This window comes from Rhamphochromis sp. 'chilingali' (genome assembly GCF_963969265.1).
Source record: "Rhamphochromis sp. 'chilingali' genome assembly, chromosome: 1".
Classification (NCBI taxonomy): domain Eukaryota; kingdom Metazoa; phylum Chordata; class Actinopteri; order Cichliformes; family Cichlidae; genus Rhamphochromis; species Rhamphochromis sp. 'chilingali'.
Window position 1 is genome coordinate 44,254,209 of NC_137929.1, and position 23,039 is coordinate 44,277,247.

A 23,039-nucleotide genomic window follows, 5' to 3' on the forward strand; every position below is an offset into this window, starting at 1 on the left:
TTCATTTGTTCATTCATCCATGGCAATTCCATATTTCATGGATACTAAAGGGAGCAAAAACAAATGATAAAAACTCGAGAGAAAGAAGGCAGAAGATAAGCGCTGATAGAAAATGCTTTTTGCACGCTCAAACTAAGAACAGCATCTATTTTCTTTAACAGTCATTCATTGACATTCATCCGGTGTCGCGTCTTCTGCTGAGCTCAGATGCATAGACTGAATGCAGAGAGAGGTGGAGAGGCGGAGGAGGGAGAGAGAGAAAAGAGATGGGAGAGGCAGAGAGGCGGGAAGGCGGCGACGGGAGAGGATGGAGAGAAGGGAAGGGAAGAAGGGCAGTGAAAGATGGAGGGAGGGCGAGAGAAAGGTGAAAGAGAGGCGCTGCTACTGCGAGTGAGAGAGGATGAACATGTAGGGGAAGAAAAAGAGAGAGTGTGTGCTATGTGCCAGAAAAAAGGTTAGAGCAGAGAAAAAGAGAGACAGATGGAGTGTGTGCTCCAGCAGTGATGAAAAAAGGAGGAGAACAGTGAGCGGTGAGGAGGAAGAGGAGGAGGAAGGTGGCGCAGACGTCACCTCCTCTCTGTGACCAAAGAGACGGCGGAGGAGGAGGTGGAGGAGGGTGAAAAAAAAAAAGGAAAGTCTTTCACGCCACGTCACTCCACATCACCACGGACGGACACACAGAGGGGAATTTGATTCTCATCCATCCTCCCGGTTCTCAGGCTAAAACCTGGGCATCCAAGAATTCCAAACTTGTACAGACGTTCTGGAATGTTTACGTTCTTATATCCATCCACTGATTTCTGAAACCCTCTTTGTTCTGGAATCTTAATGTAACAATGTTGAGGTCACTTCAATCATAATCCTTAATAAAAAGGGAAGGAGGGGGACGGACGTGATAATTTGCACACACACACACACACACACACACACACACACACACACACACACACACACACACACACACACACACACACACACACACACACAAATGTGTGACATGTATTCAGAACAGACACGAAAATTGCAAATGCACACATACATGCACTCGCCCCGTCTGTCTTTTCCCTCCCCTTGCTTTGTTCTTGGCACTTTCCTCTTTCGCACACACACACAAACACACACACACGCACCTTTAGGTCCCCTCTGGTCTGTTTGTAGTGTTTAACAGTCCTTTGGTCCCAACACCAGAGACCAAAATGAATAAAAACCCTGTTTAATAAGCAGGCCTGCTTCATGCTCTCCGTACAGAAACTCCACAGGCATGATATCCTCCGCACACTCTTTGTATGAACACACACACACTTGTGTGTAGATTGGTCTTCTTTTTTTTCTCCATGTTTTGTTTGTTTGTCTTCAGTAACATTTTGCTTGGCAGTCTTTGCGTGTGTGTGTGTTTGAGTGTGTGTATTCCCCTCACTGCGTGGGCAGTTTGTAGTCCAATCTTCTTGCTGCTTTGTACACTATTTATAGTCTTTGTTTCTGCAGATGATAGTTGTTGATAGATGCGTTACATTTATCTTTGTACATGATACATTACAGTATGATCCAGTTTAACATGTACAGTATATGGCCACTGGGTATGTTTAAGAAAAAAATATATGCAAAAAAAAAAAAAAAAAAAAAAAAGAAACCAAAGAAAGAGTGAAAAGATAGTAACAGATGAGGAAAAAGGTAGCGGCGCAGTGTTTGCGCCGTGTAAACGACCTGCGACACCAGTAAGGGGGAAAAAAGTGCTTATGTTCCAAAAATGTGGTCCGTTTGCCGAGCGCCTTTGTGGAATGTTTTGTGAAGGTCCGTGTTCGTGTTCACAGCACGAGCGATAACACGTGATGCTCATGCCTCATCTTTGGTGGCAAAAAGCGTGCCCCCGCCTTGTGGTTTCTGTTTGTAAATCCTGCTCTTTTATGTAATCCTGTCTGTCTGGAGCTGAGAGGGCTGCTGTGGTGTCGCATTCACCGTGGAGAGAAGACGGAACCACAAGGTCCAAGGTTTGGGAATATTTCCTTTGTCAGTGGTCCACAGGTGATGGACCTGTAATGCTGCTAGCTCAAGGGGTTTGGTAGAATCGAGGGTAAATTGTGTTAAAGTCTTGTATTTTCAGTGTTTTTATTCCATTTGTTTTGTGGATTGATGGGATTCCTCTTTAGGGGGGATTAATATGGTCACAGGTTCAGATACACTCCCCCGTAGTCATCAGGGTTTTTTTTATTGTATTCACCTGGAAGAAGCCCAGGAGTAAAGATGCCTGCTGTGTATCTTTACATTCCCAGTGTCTGCTCCACCCAACTAGCCTCCACACTGAACAAATTCCCAATGAGGAAAAGATAGTGCAGTGCAGTTTAGAAGCATGACCTCAAAACCTCCACCTTCCATTAAATATATTGTGAGAACCTACTTTTCTCTCCGTTGATGTCTTGCTTTCCTAGAGGGGCTGGTTTGACTCGGACCAACAGTGCTCCAACCGTGGGAGGGACCATTTTGTCCAAAAGTGTGCTCCAATTTGATTGGACAGTGCAAATGGTCAACCAGTAGTTGGAGCGATCTGGTTGGACATGTTCGTCAGATGGCCCCGTCCCCCATAGGGTGGCAGGCCATGGAAATGGTTGGTAGCTTTGTCGACAGCAAACAGACCTGGTTTACATCTGCGTAGACGCTTCCATTCACTGATCGCTGGGTTTGTCGTTCCCAGCCGTTGTCTCTCCTCCCTCGGCATTCGATGCCGTGTTGGCTGAAAACTCCGTGACACGTCGGGCCAGGGGGTTTGTGCTTTTTAGAAGCTCCATGGCAGAGACTCTGGTTCCTCCGCTGGAAGACTTGTTGCCTTTCTTCTGAAGGAGGGCCATGAAGTTCTCGTTGCGGGAGCTCGACCTCTGGCTGCTGCCCAAGGTTAGATTTCTGAGGTCGCTACCGCTGGTGCTGTGCTTCACCGGTGACACCAAACTCTGGCGACTGCCAAACGAGTCGGAAGGTTCTTTGCGACCCAGGACCTTTCGTTTGGACCTGGAGGAGAGAGAGAAGATTATCAGCCAAAACTGTGTGTGCAGCTGTTTCACTTCTCAGATTTACTACTCGTGTGTGATGAGTCACACTTTAGTTGACATTTGTTTCTCGAGAATAGAAAAACTAAAATTTGTAACTACAGAAGGGACTCCATTCTTTCTTGTAGGAGATGAAAACACTGATTACCGATCTTCCATTTCCCCATCCTCACTTATTCTTCAGAGCCTTTTAAGCTATTTTCAGCATCACGCAAGGTAAAAATCACGAACACTTGTTGCTTAGTGACTAGATTTCTTGTCAGTTTCTGTGTGTACTCATATCCACGTACGTGCATGTGTGGGAGAGAGAGGGACGCTGGAAGGAAAAAAAAGGACGAAATGAGAGCCAGCGGTCGTGCAGCAAACCCACTTTACATGTAACTGTTGCTAGGGAACCTTATACTCCATCTGTCTCACACCTTTTCAACAAGACAATGCGTATTTTGTCACATGCTCCAGGTTATAAAAAGCTGCCAGGCAGGTTTGGTGATGGCTCAAAGCATTTGTGCTGTCCTGTCAAAACAGACTAAACTGTGAAGCACTTCTTAACCTTTAACTGCCATCTGAGGAAACTATGTGCTCTAATATCAGAGTTTGTACCGATCTTGGTGTTTAAAATATGCCTTGGTTGTGTCTGTGTGCGTGCTCAAACCTGTGTATAATAGTGAAGAGGTCTTCGGTGGTGTGTGTTGTAGGTGTGCTGGCCAACAAGTCGTCATCTGTTTCCTCTTCGATGTGCAGTACAGTCTTTTCACTGGCTGCTGGTTCATCTAAGCAAGGCACACAAATCATGGTAAAACATATAAAGTAGAAATGCTAACCAGCCACTTTCTCATGCACCTTAGATGTTATAAATTTTAATGACCAAACAGCTAATCAGCCAATCACCAACTCATTGAGTTCAGGCAGAAATGTTCAAGACAACCTGCTGAAGATCAAACTCAGCATCACAATGGTGAAGAAATGTGATTTAAGCGACTCTGAGCATGGCCTAGTTGTTGGCACAAGGTGGGCTGGTCTGAGTATTTCAAAAACTGCTAATCTGCTGGGATTTAATCACATAACCATCTCTACAGTTTACAGAGAATAGACCAAAAAAGAGAAAATACCCAGTGATCAGCAGTTTCATGGATGAAAATGTCTTGTTGATGTCAAGCTACAATTTGCAAGGACTGATCAAGGTCCAAAATTGAACATGGGAAAAATGTTGTCTAGTCTAATGAGTTTCCATTTCTCATGCAAAATTCCGGTGGCAAGGGCAGAATCTGGGATAAACAACAGGACCTTCTTGCTGTGAGGGAACAGTGCTAACCACTGCACCACTGTATGATCTGTTCAGGATGTACCCTGGCTCCAGCCCCCCTGCAACCCTGATAAGGATAGGCAATGGAAGGATGGATGGAACATAAATGCATGAGTCCTTCCTTGAATTAATGTTTCTGGATGTTGGTGGTTTAATGATGTACAGGATAGTCACTAACTAAACATTGTTTAAATGCCACAGCCTGCCTGAGTACTGCTTGTTTCTTATGACCACAGTGTATCCATTTTCTAAAAGGCTTCTTCAGGCAGGATAACACACAACATCACAAAGTGCAAATCATCGCAAACTGGTTTCTTGAACATGAAAATGAGTTCACTATACTCAAATTGGTTTCCACTGTAAGCTACAGATCACCTTTGGGACATGGTGTAATGGGAGATTCACATCATGCATGTGTAGCTTACAAATCTGCAGCAAATCTGTGATGCTATAATATCAACAAGGACCAAAATCTCTGAGGAATGTTTTCAGCACCTTGTTAAATTAGGCAGCGCTGAAGGCAAAGGGCACTACTACATGTAGGTATACCTAATAAAGCAGCTGATAGGTGTATATCAGCTGGCTTTGTGCAAACGCATATGTAAATCTGATTTGGCTACAGAGAAAATTAGGTGATAATGAAATAATGATGATAAATGTCATCTTCACTGTTAAAAACAGTGTGAACCATTCTGTGTTTTGATTTGGGCTCATTTTAGAGCAATGGGCCTGTATCAAAACACAGCAGAATCAGGAGGGTATGTATCAAAATTAGCAGGTATGAGTCCTAATCAAATGTAGAAGCTCTGCTAGACGATTATCACCAACACAGGCACATAAAAAAATCACAAGAAACAATGTCTGCAGTGAAACAAGACTAAAAGCAAACTATTAGCTAATATATGTTAGAAAATGCAACATTTGTGTTGGGATGTTTTTAATTAGAAACGATTAGAAGGCCAGAAAACTCCAGTACAAGATTTATGGTATATTTTTGTATTTCATCATTGAATGAATGTACAACTACCCCTACCCTGAAGCGGTGATTCTGTAGGACAGGGACCACTGGTGGAGAATAGAGGGACTGCAGGAGGCGTGTGGACAACCAAGAGAAAATAACTACTTAACTTTGACATGTTTCCATCAAACTGTCCAAGTAAATTTTTTACACAAAGATATTTTCTTTTTCCATTTTTCTACAAATCAGGCTCTGGATGGTGTATAAACAAATCCCTCTGTCAAACTATAGAAGGGAATCAAACTAGAACTTTTTGATGTAAGTAAGTATGTGTGTGTAATGTAAAATTTTACAATATTAAAACAATTATTAAAATGTAACCTATATCACAATGACACTTCCTCAGTCAGTTATTGAAAAAGAGACAATATTTTAAAAACGGTGCTTTTGTTTTAAAAGTTTTTAGACTATTGGATTAAAATGTGCAAATGATGTAAGTCTTGGATTAAACACGAACAGCTTTGTATAAATGTTAAGTAGAAAAACACAGTTTCGGTGGTTTCTTTCCAGTAGTCTGACAGAAGAAATGTCATTGAAGTAAAATAGGCCAAAAGTGTTTTTTGTTTCTAATGTCTCTGTAAAGCACTTTGAATCACCTTGTTGTTGAATTGTGCTACACAAATAAACTTGCCTTGCCTTACATGTAGTGTGTAGTGTCTCATCTTTAAAAAAATAAATTGATGCATAAAAGCCCTTTTATCTGGTCTTATGAGTCTTCTGAGACCACCATTCGGTGAAAACCAACTTTTAAAGCTTAATAAAGTGGACCCATCAAGGCATACCTGTCCCAATCCCAGTACCAGCCATCTTCCCTTCCAGCTCTGTGAGAGAGGAATCTTGAAGAGAGGATTGTAGTGATGACTCTTTGGAACTTTCTTCATCTGTTCCCAAGTGGTTCTCATCTTGCTCAGGCATGTCGGGAACACTGGGAGCATTGAGAATATCATCTGGTGGGAATGTTCCTACCGGAGACCGAAGGCCCACGGGGCTGTCAGTCTGTGGCGTCTGACGGTCTGTGCTGCCATTAGTGGAGGAGTGGACTGAGGTGGGAAGAAGCAGAACATTTGGCTTCTTGGGGACTGGAGGTGGAACCTGGAAAGGATTGAGAAGGTTTCAAAGAATGAGAAATAAGGAGAGCTGTGAACTGTGAATATGTTTTTTTTAAATTGTTTGCCTTTAGAAGATACTCGATGTTTAACCATGACTTGTGTAAAAGAACAATATTTAATTTGGTTACCTTGGGTTTCTTTTTGTCTGACAGCTCTGCCAGACAGGAGACTGTCATCCTTGAGGGTAGCGTCTTGCTCTTGTCCTGAAGTTCTGGGGCCTCCTGATTGCTGCAAGGTGAAGGAAGTGAGCCTCCATCTTCGGGGCCAAGACGAATCTCTTGGTCAACATCAAATTCAGGCTCCAAAACTGGGTCTTCCAGGAGAGGCTGAGGGTCTGGGAGAGGAGGGAGATCAAACAGGGACTGGGATAGGGGGAGGAACGATTGATCATAGGCAGTTTGTGGAGCAGCCATAGAGTTTGAATCTGACAGAATAGTGGGATTTGTTGGAGCTTGTGGTGGAGGTTTTTTGGGTTTTGGCTTTTTCATGACTTTGTAGATGTTGCCTAGAGGCACAGGTCGGTCTACAGGTGAGGCAGGAGGCGAGTCAAGCGCCAGAGGGGAAGTGGAGGAAGGAGAAGGAGACTTGAGAAGAAGGTTCATGGGCCGTTTAGGTAAGGGAGGCTTGACTGCAACAGGTGGTTTAGGTTTTGGTAGAGTGGGTGGTGGGCTGGGATCCTCGCCTATATTGCGGCCATGCTGTTCCTCTTCGATGGTGTCAGAGGCTCCATCAGGGCAGTCTTCTAGGTCTCCACGAGAAACTGAACGAAGCCGAACAGTCTTTAGCTCATTCTGGGTAACCATAGGCAGTGCCTGTGAGGAACTCGGGCTGATCTTTCCTGGCTTTGCTGCTGTCGAAGTGTCAGAATGCCGCCGGCTGGCCTTTTGTTTTGGCTTGATGGACGAAAGCTCCAGATGTGCATTCCCAGGCATTTCAAAGGACAGTCTAGACCTAGCAGCTGGATCCTTGGGTGATGGTAGAGATGATTTCCTCTCTGGGATTTTGGGGCGCATCTTACAACCTATTGTACCTGTTGTACCCACAGTCCCCTGACCTGCCAGATGACTGAGTGGAACAGTTGGGGTGGGAGTCTCTGACTGGCTGGAATAGCCACTTGATGGGGACATAAGTCCTGGAGGTTTGAAGGGGGATGATGCCTTGATGTCAGTCTCCATGGAAAGCTGTGAGGGTGATGTGGCTCTCGAGGTGGAGGGAGAGTCAAGAAGGGACTCTGAGCTACCTCTGACTTTCATACATTCGATCACTGTAGTACCTGTTGCTGTGCTGGAGCCTGACAGAGACCTGAGGAAGAGCAAAGAAGAGATGTGAAGTTTTTTTGCTAAATCAAAGTTTGCCAAACACGTTTGACAACAAAACATCCAGGATACCTATGAAATGATGTGAGAAGACATAATAAAGATGACACAATAATAATAACTTTGTAGCACAAGTACTAAACATCCATGTGTAGTTTCCTACCTGTATGGATCATTGCTCTTCCACTCCCCTAGCTGCCAGTGCGTGGGAAAAGTAATTTCTGTCTCCCCCTCCCTCTCTGGTGCCTGGACCTCTAGACTTGGAGGTCTGTCATTCCCTCCTTGGCCTGGCTCTCGCTCACCAATACTGGTTTTAGACGAGTTGGGCAGAAGGAAATCTGGCTGAAAGTCAGGGAAGTGATCCCTGGGAATGTGCAGGCTCTTTGGTCGGCCATCTCTGTAAAGACCACCTTGATGGTGTATTCTGCCCTCAGCTTGTCCAAGGTTTTTCATAAGAGAGACACTCCTCACAGGGGGTGGTGGCTTTCGTTTGGATTTTTTAAGGGAGATGGAGCGGGAACGTAGGCGCAAACGACCTTCTGTGCTGTAGTCTGAAGCTGTGATGGAGATTGTGTCAGTTGTACTTGCGCTGTCTTCTGAGCTCCCTCTAGGGTAGAGAAGGGCGTAATTCTCACCTAAGCCGAGGAAGTTGTGATGCTCTTGTTGGTGGTCCATAGTATTCCCATTTCCTGTAGATGTTATATTACCATCCGGATGGCCTATAACACCCTCTGTGAAACAAAAAGATCCAGAATCTGTGGGTGTGGAAAGGGAACGCTCTCGAAACTTGAAAGCATTCTGTGCTGCTATGGAACGTGCCGACCTCTCCCGTCCTCTCACTGCTTCCCCTCCTCCCCCTCTTCCTCCATCAACTGCAGCCCCCTCTGTCTCACTCCGCTTCCCTATGTCCATGTTATTCAATGGTCTCCGAGAAGGGTCTGTCACAGTCTTGAATGAGCTTGAATGTCCTGAGCTCACCAGCATCACCCCCTCCTGGGTCCCTCCTCCGATGATACTGTGCTGTTTGGGTGGTACCGCTGGTCCTTTGTTCTTACTGTAATTGTAAGGCTCGTTCCATGCTCCAGGAGAAAAGGTGGAACCCTTGGGTCCGTTCCAGGAAGCGGTGGGTGTATTTGAGCAGAGCAGCCCAGAATGGTCCATAGTTTCTGGGTGAAGGTGATCTGGGGCAGGCAGCCCCAAACGGTTGTCTGTAGAGAAGAGAGGGAAAGAATCAATACTCCAAAACTAATCACACCAAATTCCACTGACTGTGGACACTCTAAAATAAAGGGTTATAATAAAAACTTCTAAACATCACATATCTATCTCTAGCTCTACCCATTCAGAAAACTATTCTGACCAGAAAAGGCACAACCTGCCTTGACATCTGTAGCCTCTGGCATTAGTCCCTACACAGTGTGTATCATTTGTTTACTGCCTGACGAGAATAGCCACCATCTTTGAACAGAAGGGATGACTTACAACACCAACTGTCTGCCATCTATAATCCAGTTTTGAGATCCGCTCCCAGACACTTGGGCCATTTGACCTCAGGATATCACGTGATAGAGTGGGGCTAGGTTTTGCAATGGGTTTACCCTAAACCTTGGCTGATTGTGACCCACACCTGTTTTTACACAGGCTCGTGTGATTAGGTAGAGGATCAATAGGGAGTCCATGACCCTCTTGGAGACACTCCCATAGGGCTTAAAATCTGGGATTCTCCACCAGTTTTCTTCTTTGAACGAAAGAAGTTTCAGACTTTCTTTGAAAGAAGTTCTTTCTTAGAAGTTCTTTCTTTCAGACTCTTTTCTTTTTCATGCTCCTTACACTACAATGACCTAGATGACCAAGCACCTTCACAGACATACTTTCCTGCCTAACAAACCTCCATGCTTAAAAGATACATACAAGGCAACATATTAACAAGAAAAACATATATAAACTTCTCTGACCTTTCCTTCTAAGGAGGGAAAGCGGATCAAAAACATTCTTTTTTGCAAGTGAGATAGAATCACACCAGAACTTGGTCAGAATCCAATATTCCATGCTTTAAGCTATGTGCTGTGGTATAACCACAGAACAAATAAGCATCTATGGACATGTTTTAGCTGTTCCTCGAGATGAAATGCTAAATCATAACTTATAGAACTGAAAAGTTGAGAGCATTTCTTCACTGTCTGATGTGCAAAGATGTTTTTCATCTTCACTTGACTGGATTTGGCAAGAGTTTGATTTTTCAACTGACTGGCTGAAGTTAATAGACAGATGGTTCTTTCGAACGCGTGCCATTTTGCAAGTATGGCTTCACAGATGGTTCTGTAACAAGTTATCTGGTGTGACAGGTTACCATATCATGCCAACCAAATGCCCCTTCACAGCAACAAACCTACCACATTCACCCACTGTAAGGATTGAGGGGTCAGTTTTTTTCCCCTTAATTTGTTACATAGGCCTAATAGTACATTCTCAACAATGCATATTCGTCCTGCAACAAAGGATTAGTTCTTAATTCAAGAACAACTGAAACACATTTTTAAATGTCAGATGTGGCTTCTTCTGCTTTTGTCTTCTTCTCACCAAAATTATGGGCTTATTCAGATGAAGCTGATTAAATGAACCCTTGATGCCCTGTGTTTAAATGTCCTCATTGAAGTAAATAAACCAGCAAGGAATGAAAAGATAATGGCTAAAGGCATAGCTGTTCTTCACTAGGAAACATTGATTAGTGCAAATCCAGGGGAAATAAATTATTAATTCAGCATTAGTTTGTGTAATTTTCTTTGCTTAATTAAACCTTTGGTGGATAGATAGCTGACTACCTTTGTATATTGGCCGTACTGCAGAAAGCAGTCATTAGTCATACACCTTTGCTTTGGAGCATTACCGTAGTTTTCGGGTCATAAGCTGCCCTTTTTTCCCACACTGTGAACACTGCGGCCTATAATGACGTGCGGCTAATGCATATATTTTTTTTATGCGGCCAAAAACAATTTGCCTGGTAACAGTAGACCTGTCATGGTCCTGGGTCGTTGACCCAGCGTTTTGTGTTTTGTGATTATTTCCCTCTGTTCTAGTTATTCTGTGTCCTCCCCCCTTGTGTCCGGTTCGGGTTCTAGATTTCCTGTTTTGTTCTGAAAGTCTGTGTCTGTTGTCATTGTGTTCAGCTTGTGTCCTCCAGTCATCATGTGTATTCAGATCAGCTGTTCTTTCCTCCTGTGTGCGATTACCCGATTACCTTGTGTGTGTGTGTGTGTATATATAGTGGGTGTCGGTCTGTGTTCGTTGTCGGCTCGTCTGTGTTTCTTGGTATCCTGGTCCTTGGTCTGCGTTTCTCTGCTCCGCTCTCCGTTTTGTAAGATTTCAGGTTTGCTCTTTAGTTTCTCCCAGTTTAGGTTTGTCATTACTCATGCTTCATTGCCTGTTTTTGCCACTGCCACCGTGTAAATAAACTTCACTCGTATCATCAGTTTGCTGCATTTTGGGTCCTCCTTTTCCTCCACACCACACGGCTCCCTCCGCCAGCCGTGACAAGACCAATAAAATAGATAAGTAGTAAATATACGGTATATATTTTTACGTGTTGTTAAGAAACGTTGTAATGTTGTTTGTGCACCGTTCCGTAAAAAAACCATAAGCAACGTAATTTGTGTGTTACCGATACGTACGTATACTTAAAGGTAGCTGTGTTACAGGTGCTGTTCGAGGAAAAAAAAGCATTTGCAGTATGTATTTTTGTATTTTACCATAACGTTTATGTTACCATGGTTATGTTACCCTACGGAATAAATTAAACATTAAAAATCCTCACGTGTTATATTTCTGTGTAAATATCTCATATTACAAGTGAAACGCATATGGCTTAAAATCCGGTGCGGCCTGTACAAGTACAAAATTGATTTTCTTTCTAAAATTAGAGCATGCGGCTTTTAATCAGGTGCGCTCTGTAGTCCGGGATTTACAGTACATTATTTATTATAGCCTAAAATCTGCAACATTATACCAGATAGCCCAATAAAATTAGCTGGTGAAGTATTTGGCAAACAAGCTTAACTAATAGCCTACTTTTGCTATTAGTGTTAACAATCAAACAAGCAAGCTAATGCTAAATAACTCTTAGCTCTCTTTTGAGTTTAAATATTGTGTTTATGGTAGATTGTTTTTAATGTGGTAGCTAGCGTTACTCTGTGTTGGTGCTGTAGGCTAGTAACAACCATCAAAATCCCATGGTAATCATTTGAAAAAGGGTCTTTCTCCGACTGGTTGGCAAGCGGTTGCTGGGGAGTGCTAGCTGTCACTAGGGGAAACTGGTCGCAAAGAGGTATTGCAGTTTTGCAGATGTGTGACAACTAACAATGTGATGTTAACTTGTTAACATGTTAACTTCCATTTTGGATGTCACAATCTTGGTGACATTGTGGGAATAAGTGAAAAAGGCCCCACTCACACAGGCTAAAAGACTGGTTAGTCACCCCATGGCAACCACCCGTTACTACGGAAAAATGTGTATTCTGCCAACTGACTTGCAAAAAAACTCTTTCTGATTGCTTTGGTTGCTAGCTGGTGGAGGCGGTTTCACTTAGTTCTGCAAGTTGAAGTGAAACTGAAATGAAGACTGTCCAGCTTCATAGAAGAACCTTCTCCATTCACCGTTTACATCACAATTTTCAACTTTCACTACAGCTCAGGGAGCAAATCATTAACCCTTTAAGACCTACCATAGAACCAAGTCTGCCAGAGCTTATCTTTATATTTTTACATGCTGTAGTGCCATTTTTGGGAGCGTTTCAAGTTGCTATACATCAATACAACTGTTATAGCCCAAATTTTAATAATATGTATGCATTAAGTCCATAGTAACTACATAAATTGCAAAAAAGTGCAATAAACTACAAAAAAAATTGAAAATCATTTTTGTTTTTTTTACATTTCTAGTTAGAGAAATTTAAGAGGTTTATCCCTCAAAACTGCAAATACAAAAAAGTTGCACAAAAAAGTTTCCAACAACAGGAAATTTATTTTGAGTGTCTTCATAGTTTTATTTTTGAGATACACCAATTTTTATATACTACAGGAAAAACGAAAATAAATATTATAATGCAAATTTGCAGAGAAAACAGCATGTGCATCAAAATAAACTATTTCCAGCAGTGCAATATGAGTTTTAAGCATCCCAGCAACTATTCAGAAAAGCATAAAGTCAACATGACTCTTAAAAATACCAGTATAGGCTTATAAGGCCCCGAAGGTAAAAAACTACATTTTCCGCAAAAATGACATCACTTCCGGTTTTGGGCAAGTAATGGGGAGCATGCGATAGTTCCCGCTGACGTCTATTCCAACGTAGGAAGTGTTTTGAACAGCTGATTGGATCGGCAAAGCCTGTTTCTGGAATATTATGTTTTTGTTGCTGCAAGTGCTTTTTATGCAATTTTTGCAAAGCTATATGTGGAAGGAAAACGTGTTCTAGGGCAAGCTGATGGCATAAGATGTAAGTACAACTCCTCCGGTTTCATATGCAAAACAAATTATTGTGCCAGTTTACAGGGTTTCGGTTCTACAGGGATTTAAAAATAGTTACGCCTACTCTGACCAGTTTTAAAGGATTAATATCTGCAAACAAGTTTGTGTCTTCCATGTAAACTATGGGCAACAGTAGCAACTGCTAGCAACCGAAGCAATCACAAGGAGGTTTTTACAGCCAGTTTCACCTCAAAAAACCCAGCAACCACTCACTAACCAGTCGAGCAGTCCAGGTTTTTGCTTTTGCTGAGTTTGTCAAGGACCAGCCTGTCTCTAGGCCTGCGTGACTATGCCTTAACAAGAAAGGAGAACATTTTTCTTTTAAAACTGTATGTAAATCCATAATCAATGACAAAATAAACACACATTTGTCATGTTTGTTGAACAAAAAACATAATTCAAACAAAAGAAAATGTCCTGCTATTGCATACATTTCTTTTATTTAAAGAGTATTTAAAGTGGGCGGGGAAAAAAAATGATAGTCTTTCCACAGCCAAGAACTGTTCAGTGCTACTAACAGCAATACTAGAGTTTTATCTGAAATACGAGAAGTTCATGAGTATAGGAATTTCATTCTGACATTCCCAGATTCTTTTTTTTCTCTCTCTTTCTCTTGTCTTTGAAGGTTGCGGCACACTTTATGTGAGGAGTAATAAGATCTGCACCATGGAGGGAGGGTAAAGAGCTCCCTATTATGGTCTCACACACACACCTGCAGGTAAGGTTGTGTCGAGGTCAGAGTGTGTCTTCCTCAGTGGGAGATTCTGGTGCGGTGTGTCAGTAACAGGCTCCAGGGAGTGGGGCTGGTGGGGGAAAGGGTCCCCGGGAGAGGGGGAAGGGGACGGAGAGTGCTGGAGAAGATCAACACCGTGGAATTTCAATCCTCTCCCTTCACCTGCAAGAGGAAGACAGCAGCAAGAAGGTCAGCAGGAGGGTGGGAAGACTAATTTTACCTGACACGCATTAAATTAAATAAAACAATAAATCCAATCATGTTGTTGACATGGCAATAAAGTATTAGATTATGGCTCTTGAGAGACAGCGATGTGAAGGCAGATCATTTGATATGATTTCAAGTCTCTCTTAAAAGGCTGCAGTGCTTTCCTCTCACAACTCTCGTTAACACAAACATGATTTACTGCTTCTATTAAACATTCACTCAGGTCACTTTAGTGAGACACAGTGTCAACCATAACTCTGTATTTGCATCAGGAGGCAACTTTTGGAGGTGAAAAAGGAAGAAAATGTGGGAACTGCCATTTCTCTAGTGGCCACTTCCCTGGTGAAGATGACCTGCTGAAGTTCAAAGTGAGCATTAGGAAGGGGAAGAAAGATGATTTAAGTGATTTTCCATGTTGTTGGTGCCAGATGGGTTGATCTATTTCAGAAATCTTGATCTGCGGAGATTTTTCCAATGACCATCTCTAGGGTTTACAGAGGATGGTGTGCAAATAAGCAAATATCCACTGAGCAGCAGTCCTCTGGGGGAAAATGCTTTGTTGATACCCAGAGGTCAGAGGAGAAAAGACTGCTTTGAACAGACAGGAACTCAAATAACCGATCGTTACAGCCAAGATACGGAGAAGAGCATCTCTGAATTTGTAACACATCAAAGTTCGAAGGAGATGGGCTACAGCAGGAGAAGACCAGACTGGGTGACAGGTAAGAAGAGGACACACAGGCTCCCCAAAACTGGACAGTAGAAGACTGGAAAAATGCTGCCTGGTTTGATGAGTCATGATCTCTGCTGCAACATTTGGATGGTAGGTTTTGGGCATCTTCTGATGGCTGCAGCAGGATAACACACTGCATCTCAAAGCTCAAATCATGTGCGGTCGACAAATCTGCAGCAGCTGCGTGATGCCGTCATGTGAACGTGGACCCAAATCTGTGAGCAATGCTTCCAGCACCTTGTTGAATCTTTGCCACAATGAATTAAGGCAGCTCTAAAGAAAAAAGGGAGTACACCCAGTACTAGAAAGATGTATTTCTACATTTCTTTTTCTAAATTTCTATATTATCTGTCTAATTCTCTCAGCTTACAAAACTCTCATACAATTGCTAGAGGCATTGACAACACTTCAGGTGATAAGACTAAGAAAATAATTCAAAACTCAGGTAGCAGTTTAGGCAAATTTGCGAGTAAAACAAAGTCAAGTGGAAGTCCAATTCTCCCAACAATGCTTTTTGGTTGATACCGCCTGAATATTTTTCACTATAAAGAGATTTCAAATCAAGACTGTTTACATAAATAGTGTCTAATTAAAGATGCATTAAGAACTCTGTTGATTTGCCCTTTTAATATTAACGTTTACTCTAAAATAGGATACAATTAATGTCACAGAGTTGCCTGAAGTTGGTAGTTGTTTCCACTCTTCTTTATTTCCTGTCGCACAATTGCTGATACTTCAAGTGTCCACTGTTTAAAGTTGCCTCTGACTCAGCAAGTGTTTGAGAAGTGGCATAAGCAACACTCGATGAGTTCATCTCAGCTGAACAAGTGGAGAAGACTTTGCAGCTTTCAGTTTCATCATCACCATAATGACTCCTGTACATGCATTACATTTTAATCCAGACGGGCTCAAGGCAGACACGACGGAGAAACCTGCTGCTCTGTTCTAGCGCACTTCCCGTCTCCCTAATGTGTTTTGTGTGAGAACATGAATCCAGTGAGTCACTGGTGGCAGCAGGCACCTAGCTGGTTACCTTAATGACATACAGCGCCGTTTCTCACCCATCCCATTAAGCTATCAGCCTCGTTTTAGAGCAACAGTCATATCGGGCTCAGCCTGCTGCTAAAATTTATGTCCAACAATGAAATTGTGCCACTTGATGAAGCTCTTTTAAGAGGACTGCGGTACTAAAAATCAATAAGTCAAGAAAGCAAATAAACAAACTGGAGCCAAATCAGCCCACTATTACCCACCCTGTGCCAAAGCAAACTTAAGGAACATGGCCGTACCGCTGACACTGACAGCTGTCACCAAGCACTCAAAACAGATCTCCTTCACATTTGGAAGTCAGATGAGTCCAGCTCACCCTCCTTCCATTTTTCTTCCCCCAGCTGTGTCCCTCTTGCAGCAGCCTGTACGAATTATGCCTCCAGGCACTTAACAACACAGAATTACAAACCTTTGATCTGTTTGAGAGAGCAAACAGAAAACTAATGGCAGATATTTGATGCCCAAACTAAACATTTACAGAAAAATCAACAGATAAAGATGAATTATGCAAAGCTCAAAGGCGCAGAACAACAAAGGAAATGCGACTGAACCTAACATGATTAAGACTTGATGGCATGGCTCTGTTTTAGACATCAGTGACAACAGAGCTGATTAAAATCCCAGCATGAATAGTGCTACTGGTTTGTGAAGCCTCAAGATGAGCGTCTCTGCCAGAATCATCTTGGTTGCAAAAACACCGATGTGACAACAAGGGTAGGGTCTAACAGCGAACTGGCTAATAACCTCTGATCGACAGATCTTTGGCCAATGAGCATGCGGTTTCATATCACAGCTAATCCTACATTTTGAAACACTTTATGACCAAGATTTACTAAACAGACTTGTTTATTTTATTCAGTGTGATCCAAAATGAGTGACTGAGCTCATGCATCCAGCAGAAAAATGTCCAACAAGGTCGAATCAGAACCACATCTATCACCATCTTGTGGCCTGGAGATAGAATGCAGGATTAATGTGCTTCCTCACTGGCTTCATTTTTCTGACCCAGAAGCTGTGCCCATGTGTTTTACTGTCTGTGGTTGCAAAGCAGCTTGCAGATGCACAGCAAATTCAATACTGAATGAGATTTGTCAGTAGGTTGAGCAAAGTCATCTCATATAGCAACTGTGGTAGAGCGGTTTCTTTCAGCTGGAAGATGAGTGGGTCGAGCCCTGGTTTGATCCCCTGCTCCTGCATGTTGAAGCATCATTGGGCAAGATACCGAACCCTAAGTTGCCTCCGATGTGTCTGTCAGTCCACGAGTGCCCGTGAATGTCAGATAAGATGCCTGAGCGTAACTTTTTTTTTGTATGAATGTGTGTGAGGTTGGTTGAATGAGTTTTTTTTCTTAATTACTTTTTTTTTTTATATAAATAAACACATCTTCTTACATATTGTTCAATGAAATCCCTGATATGTGACACTTGCATAAACCAATCCTGCAGCTTCTGAACTATAAGACATGCTCCATGTGACAATGTTTTTTTTTTTCCAGTGAGCTGATTTATTGACTTTCCTTTATAAGAAACCAGGTTTCCATAACTAGGTAGAGTATTAGGGAAACCTGGTTTCTCCAGGATAAGTTCACCTGGGAAAATTGACCGCTGATTCCTTTGTTCCATTAGCAGGTAGAAAGTTTTGTAATTATTTTTTACAAGCATGTTCCTGCTTAATTGCCCTAATGGTCTACAGCACACAGTGTATTAAATTATGTGGCCATAAACATCTTGACGCTGCTTAAAAACTATTTAAAAATAAAGAAAACAGTAACAAACTGCTGCTGCAGTTGCTTAGAAGAAACTTTACAGCAGGTATCTCTAACTTTTGCAACTGCTAATGTGAGCTAGTGTGACTTTTGTGAATGCTAAACCAGCATTAAAATGCTCTAAAACTCGAGGTTTAGTGAGCAACTTTGTCTGGAGCTTTCAGCTGTGTCCCATGACCAGCTAATCATTTTAACAAAGACGCTCAAAACTTGAACCCAGAAATTTAAATCCAACCTTTTCCAAAGCGCTGATCAACAGTCATTGGCTATCCCATTAAAATAATTTTTAAAAGGGACACTTGAACTCTCTTTAATGGCACAACTGTATTTGGATGTGTAATAATGATTCCTGCTGTTACTTAGATGTCTGAAATAAACATGCTTTTATCACCATCTTAACATTTGGAAACCTTTTGCTTGGCAAATCATCAAACTAATAACTCTAATCATCAAAACTTCCTGACACTTTCTGCTTCTAAATCTTTGGGCACTCTAAATCTTTTTTCCCCTAACAACAACAAACCTGGATTCATGATTTAAGAAAAAGTCCTGACTCCTTCCGCTCTTCTGCTTTACTCATTGACTAACCTGCCCGTTTTTCCACCTGTCCTTTTGTCTCTCCATCTTTCCAAGAGCCTATTCCCTTCAGTTATTCATCCTCTGTTTATTTTTGCAACAGTCTCCCTATTTAGCTCATTCACTGACTGCCACTCAATCTGCGTTCCCCTCTGTGCATGAATAAGCACGAGTGTTTGAGTCGGAGCATCTCCAGCTTTCCAGCAGAGAGGCTAAAGCTGTGACTCAGCCGTGGAGTGGAGCTAAATACGACTTCCTGTCTGACTGTCATGCATTCACCCACTTCCTGCTGGTGTGGGTCCCTCTGTAACGCCGACACCATAGTGACAATTTTGCATCCTCCAGTCTTGGCTAGCTAACTTTCCTACTTGAATATTCAGAGCAGTTCCCACTTTCAAGATCGGTCTCACCAAGCTGTTATTAGCAGGCTGTAAGTCTTCTTGTTGCTTCTGTGGGCATCACTAACAGACTCTGTTTAAACTATCAGCCTTCCACCAGTTACAAATCCTAATGTCTCCTCAGTATAAGCCTTGTTAAACTGCTCAGCTGCCTGCATGCAGTGAGTCTTAAGGACACAGAGGTTAGAATAGCTTTGGGCAAGAGAGAGAAACATGACAATCACAAAATACCACGTAACCTTACAGTATATTACAAGTTTCTAACAATTCTCATGACATAAAATAACATATAAGAGTGTTTTCAGTTTAAAAGTAGGACAACGTTGGGATCTAAGCAGAGTGATGGAGGCAAAAACGCACCAGACTGTTGCCTTAACAGCACACATCATTCAGACTTTATCTTTTGGACTTAAAACCTTTAAGAAATCAACATTAACATTCCAGCTAATGCCATAATGGTTTCTGGAGTGATAAGTGACCATATATTTGTAAAGAAGGGTGGATTCCTAAGTTATCGGCTAATGCTAGCAAGCTTGGCTAGCAAGCTACATGTATAACCTGCAAGAGGGAAACATGCACAAAAACACCAGCCAATCACTGCTAGCGAACAGGCTAATGGAATACTAGGTGAGGACTGGCAGAAAAGCTATGACCCTAATTTTAAGCTAACAAATGTCAAATGGATGGATTTGAAAATGTTTTTTTTTTTCAATCATAACTTGTGAAGTTGTTATGAAGGAAGAAATTATCCATAGAGAGACTCAGAGAAAAACAGTTTTTCCTGTCACACTATAAACACGTTTTAAGTCAGGTTTCCTTGGCCCGTCACTGTACAATTGACTGCTAAGCCCCATCCACACAGACCTAGAAACCAGTCAGTATACTGTGAACAGCTGCAGTCGCAAGTGTGAAAAGTGCAAGTGTGAAACTTGTTGCAAAGAGGTATTTGGGTGCTTCACTATGAATCTTTTACTAATTGCTTTTATCACTAGCAGGTTGCCACCATCAGCAAAAGTTTGCATGCGTCCCAGATTGTAGTGAAAGCATGAAAAGTACAACACAAACTAAAAAACCAAACTTACATGTGTAGCCCACTGTTCCTGCCTAGTTGCCCTAACGGTCTACAGCACACAGTGTTTTAAATTATGTGATCATAAACATCTTGACGCTGCTTAAAAACTATTTAAAAATAAAGAAAACAGTAACAAACTGCTGCTGCAGTTGCTTAGAGGAAACATTACAGCAACTGCTAATGTGACTTTTTTGACAGGGAATGCTAAACCAGCATTAAAATGCTCTAAAACTCGAGGTTTAGTGAGCAACTTTGTCTGGAGCTTTCAGCTGTGTCCCATGACCAGCTAATCATTTTAACAAAGACGCTCAAAACTTCAACCCAGAGATTTAAATCCAACCTTCTCCAAAGTGCTGATCAACAGTCATTGGCTGTCCCATTAAAACAAAAGACACTTTGCTTTAAAATCAAAGCTGCACCTTTGAAACTAGGTGGTTGTGGTGATAAGGGACAACTTTAACTTTGGAGAGGAATATTCTCCACCTCTTGTTTGCATTCCAGCACAACTCGGCGAGTAAATCTCGAGTGTCTGTAGGTAAGTCGGCCTCTTCCAGGCAAAATGCAGGTGACAGCAGAAATCTGCTAGGACAAAACAATCACAAGGAGATTTTTGGTGCAGCACTTTCTTTATGAATGTTTTTTCCCAGAAACAGCCAGCAACTTCCAGCCACTCGCCAACCAGTCGAGCATAAAGCGGTTAGCGAGTGCCAAACAGTTATCGACTCAACAGACTATGTCTGTTAAACCAAGTCTTAATTCAACATCATAAGTTGTTACTTGGTTTAGGGTTTAGGAAGAGAATGCTTTGTGGTATAGCACAGCCTTTTGCAATGTTAAACAGCACTTCACCACAGTTCAGTGCTACATATCTAACTTTATGACATCAATATGAGCAATCTTACAGCTTGAACAAACAACCTGTAGGGGTGCGTTGGTTTAAATGACAATCCCATCTTTGCATTGAAGTTTCGGCTCTGTAAACAGTAACCGACAAAAGATGAATTATCACAATGAAGACTTCTAAAGCTCAAACAGAACCACTGAAGGTGAAGCAGTGCCATATGTTTATACTAGAAAAAAACTGTAAAATTAAGTGTTTCAGAAATTCATAATTTCCTCTTATTAACATCAGCACCTTCCCCCTCAGTTTATAAGTGTTACACAGCATCTAACCCTCTACGGTGTTATAATAAATAACAAATAACTTCCTGTGTTATTCAGCTACTGCTGACCCTGGCTTATCATCTATCTTACTGTTTGCACTGAATGCCATCAAGGGATGCATCTAAATTGCAGCTCACTAAATGGATTCATCTTGTGACAAAGGGCACAGCGTGGAGCTGAGAGGATTTTCAGAAGTTTTTCCAAAAGTTCCACCCCCTGTCAGATTCCTTGTAGTTGGAGGGGCTCCAGGTAAGCCAAGAGGATTAGACCGTCGGCAGCTCAGCAGCAGGAATGCCTGTCTCTCACTCTCTGTCTCTCTCCACTAAAGCTCTCAGACTTTCTGCATTCTTCATTCATAAGTGCATTCAGAAACCATCTGATTCGGGGTCTGGGACTGTTTTGCTCTTTTTATAGGAAACAGCAGCATTTGCACTAAACTCCTCGCTTATGTCCAAGCCTCATTAGCTGTTATTTTTGTAGGATTATTGACAGATTTACAAAATAAACAACTGCTAAATTATTTGAATTGTGAGGTTAAAAAAATGTTACTTTGACTAGATAAAAACTGAAGAGTCCATCTTCAGATAAGCGTTCTGTGTCATTATCCACAAATTAAGACAACTGTGGAACAATGGTGAACATTCCCAGGAGTGGCCATCCTACCACAAAAAGCACTGTAGGCCTCCTTTGCCTCACGACTCAGCAATAACTCAAATGTGACAGGTTACATGGGAAAACCACTGCTGACCAAAAAGAACAGGACAGCTTGTCTCACATTTGCTAAAAAAACCCATCTCTGTGATTCCCCAAACCTTTGGGAAAATATTCTGTGGACAGAAGTTGAAATCCCGTTACATGTGGCATAAAACTAACGCTCAAAACATCTTCATATAACGGTCAAGCATGGTGGTGGTGGTGCGATAGTTGGGGGCTGCTTTGATGCTTCAGAAGCTGGATAATTTGCTGTAATTGATGGAAACGTGAAATATGCTCTCAACCAGAAAATCCTGAAGGAGAATGACCGACCATCAGTATATGCCCCGATCCTAAATACACCAGCTCTTTTCCCTTAAAACTGCACTTTGCTAACCATCCCATATATATATATATATATATATATATATATATATATATATATATATATATATATATATATATATATATATATATATATATATATATATATATATTTGAAGTATGTTAATATCAATTAAGCCATTCATTTTCCGCTGCTTATCCAATCACAGTGGCTGCTAGAGCCTAAAAGATCTAAACATACATGTTCACTTTTCCTTTGTTCAACCTCAAATCAATTTAGATTATTCTGTGAGTAAATGTGAAACTGAATGGAAATGCCTGAAAATGCAAAATTACACCAGCAACGTCTTTTTCACTGTCTGATCACATTTAGCTCAGAAATCGATAACCGTGGACGTCTGGTGTTTGGTAGGGCTGCTCACAGACACAATAATGTCCGCCTTTCTGCAATTCAAAAACCCTCCAAATCACCGAGGACTCTCGAATATGTGATTACATTAAAATTTTACCGATGAACTCTGTCGAGAAAAAATAAGCACAGACCGATGGCGTCTGCCCGCTGCTTGTCTCTCAGCCTCTGTTGCATTCACATCTTTCACAGGCTAAAGTGCTTCAGTCATTCATGAAAATTGCTGGAGCGAGATGTGAGGGAGAGGAAGGAAAGTGGGAGGTGGGAGCTGCGACCAAAAAAAAAAAAGGAAGCTTTCTCACTACCCTCCATTCATTATTCTTCCATTGTGTATCTCACTGTATGCATTTTCTGTCCTCTGTCATCCTCATCACTTCTCCACCTTTCCCTCCATCTTTTTGTCACTGCTGCTTGTAATTCTTCTTTTTTTGGGGGGGGGACTAGGGAGGAGGAAGAGTGGTGAGTTACCATGGCAACAGCAAGCTGGCTGAGAGCTACCTGTTCTCTGGCATAGGAGGAGGAGGAGGAGGGAAAAAAGCAAGAGACGGAGTGTAAAAGAGACAGAGGGATGGTGACAAGTTGGATAA

General features: G+C 42.0%; 1 protein-coding gene across 2 annotated transcripts in view; it reads right to left on the reverse strand.

Moving 5' to 3' along the window:
• Positions 1-915: 915 nt before the first annotated feature.
• nhsl2 (NHS-like 2) overlaps positions 916-23,039 on the reverse strand; it is a 218,372-nt gene continuing 196,248 nt past the window's right edge. For both annotated transcript variants that reach the window (XM_080868206.1, XM_080868207.1), the window contains exons 5-10: positions 14,020-14,202; positions 7,948-8,992; positions 6,597-7,770; positions 6,142-6,451; positions 3,691-3,808; positions 916-3,000 (exon numbers count right to left, since the gene is read on the reverse strand). In XM_080868206.1, the coding sequence (XP_080724332.1) occupies positions 2,661-3,000; positions 3,691-3,808; positions 6,142-6,451; positions 6,597-7,770; positions 7,948-8,992; positions 14,020-14,202 (3,170 nt within the window). In that variant the 3' untranslated portion in view covers positions 916-2,660. The remainder of the gene's footprint in view (positions 3,001-3,690; positions 3,809-6,141; positions 6,452-6,596; positions 7,771-7,947; positions 8,993-14,019; positions 14,203-23,039) is intronic.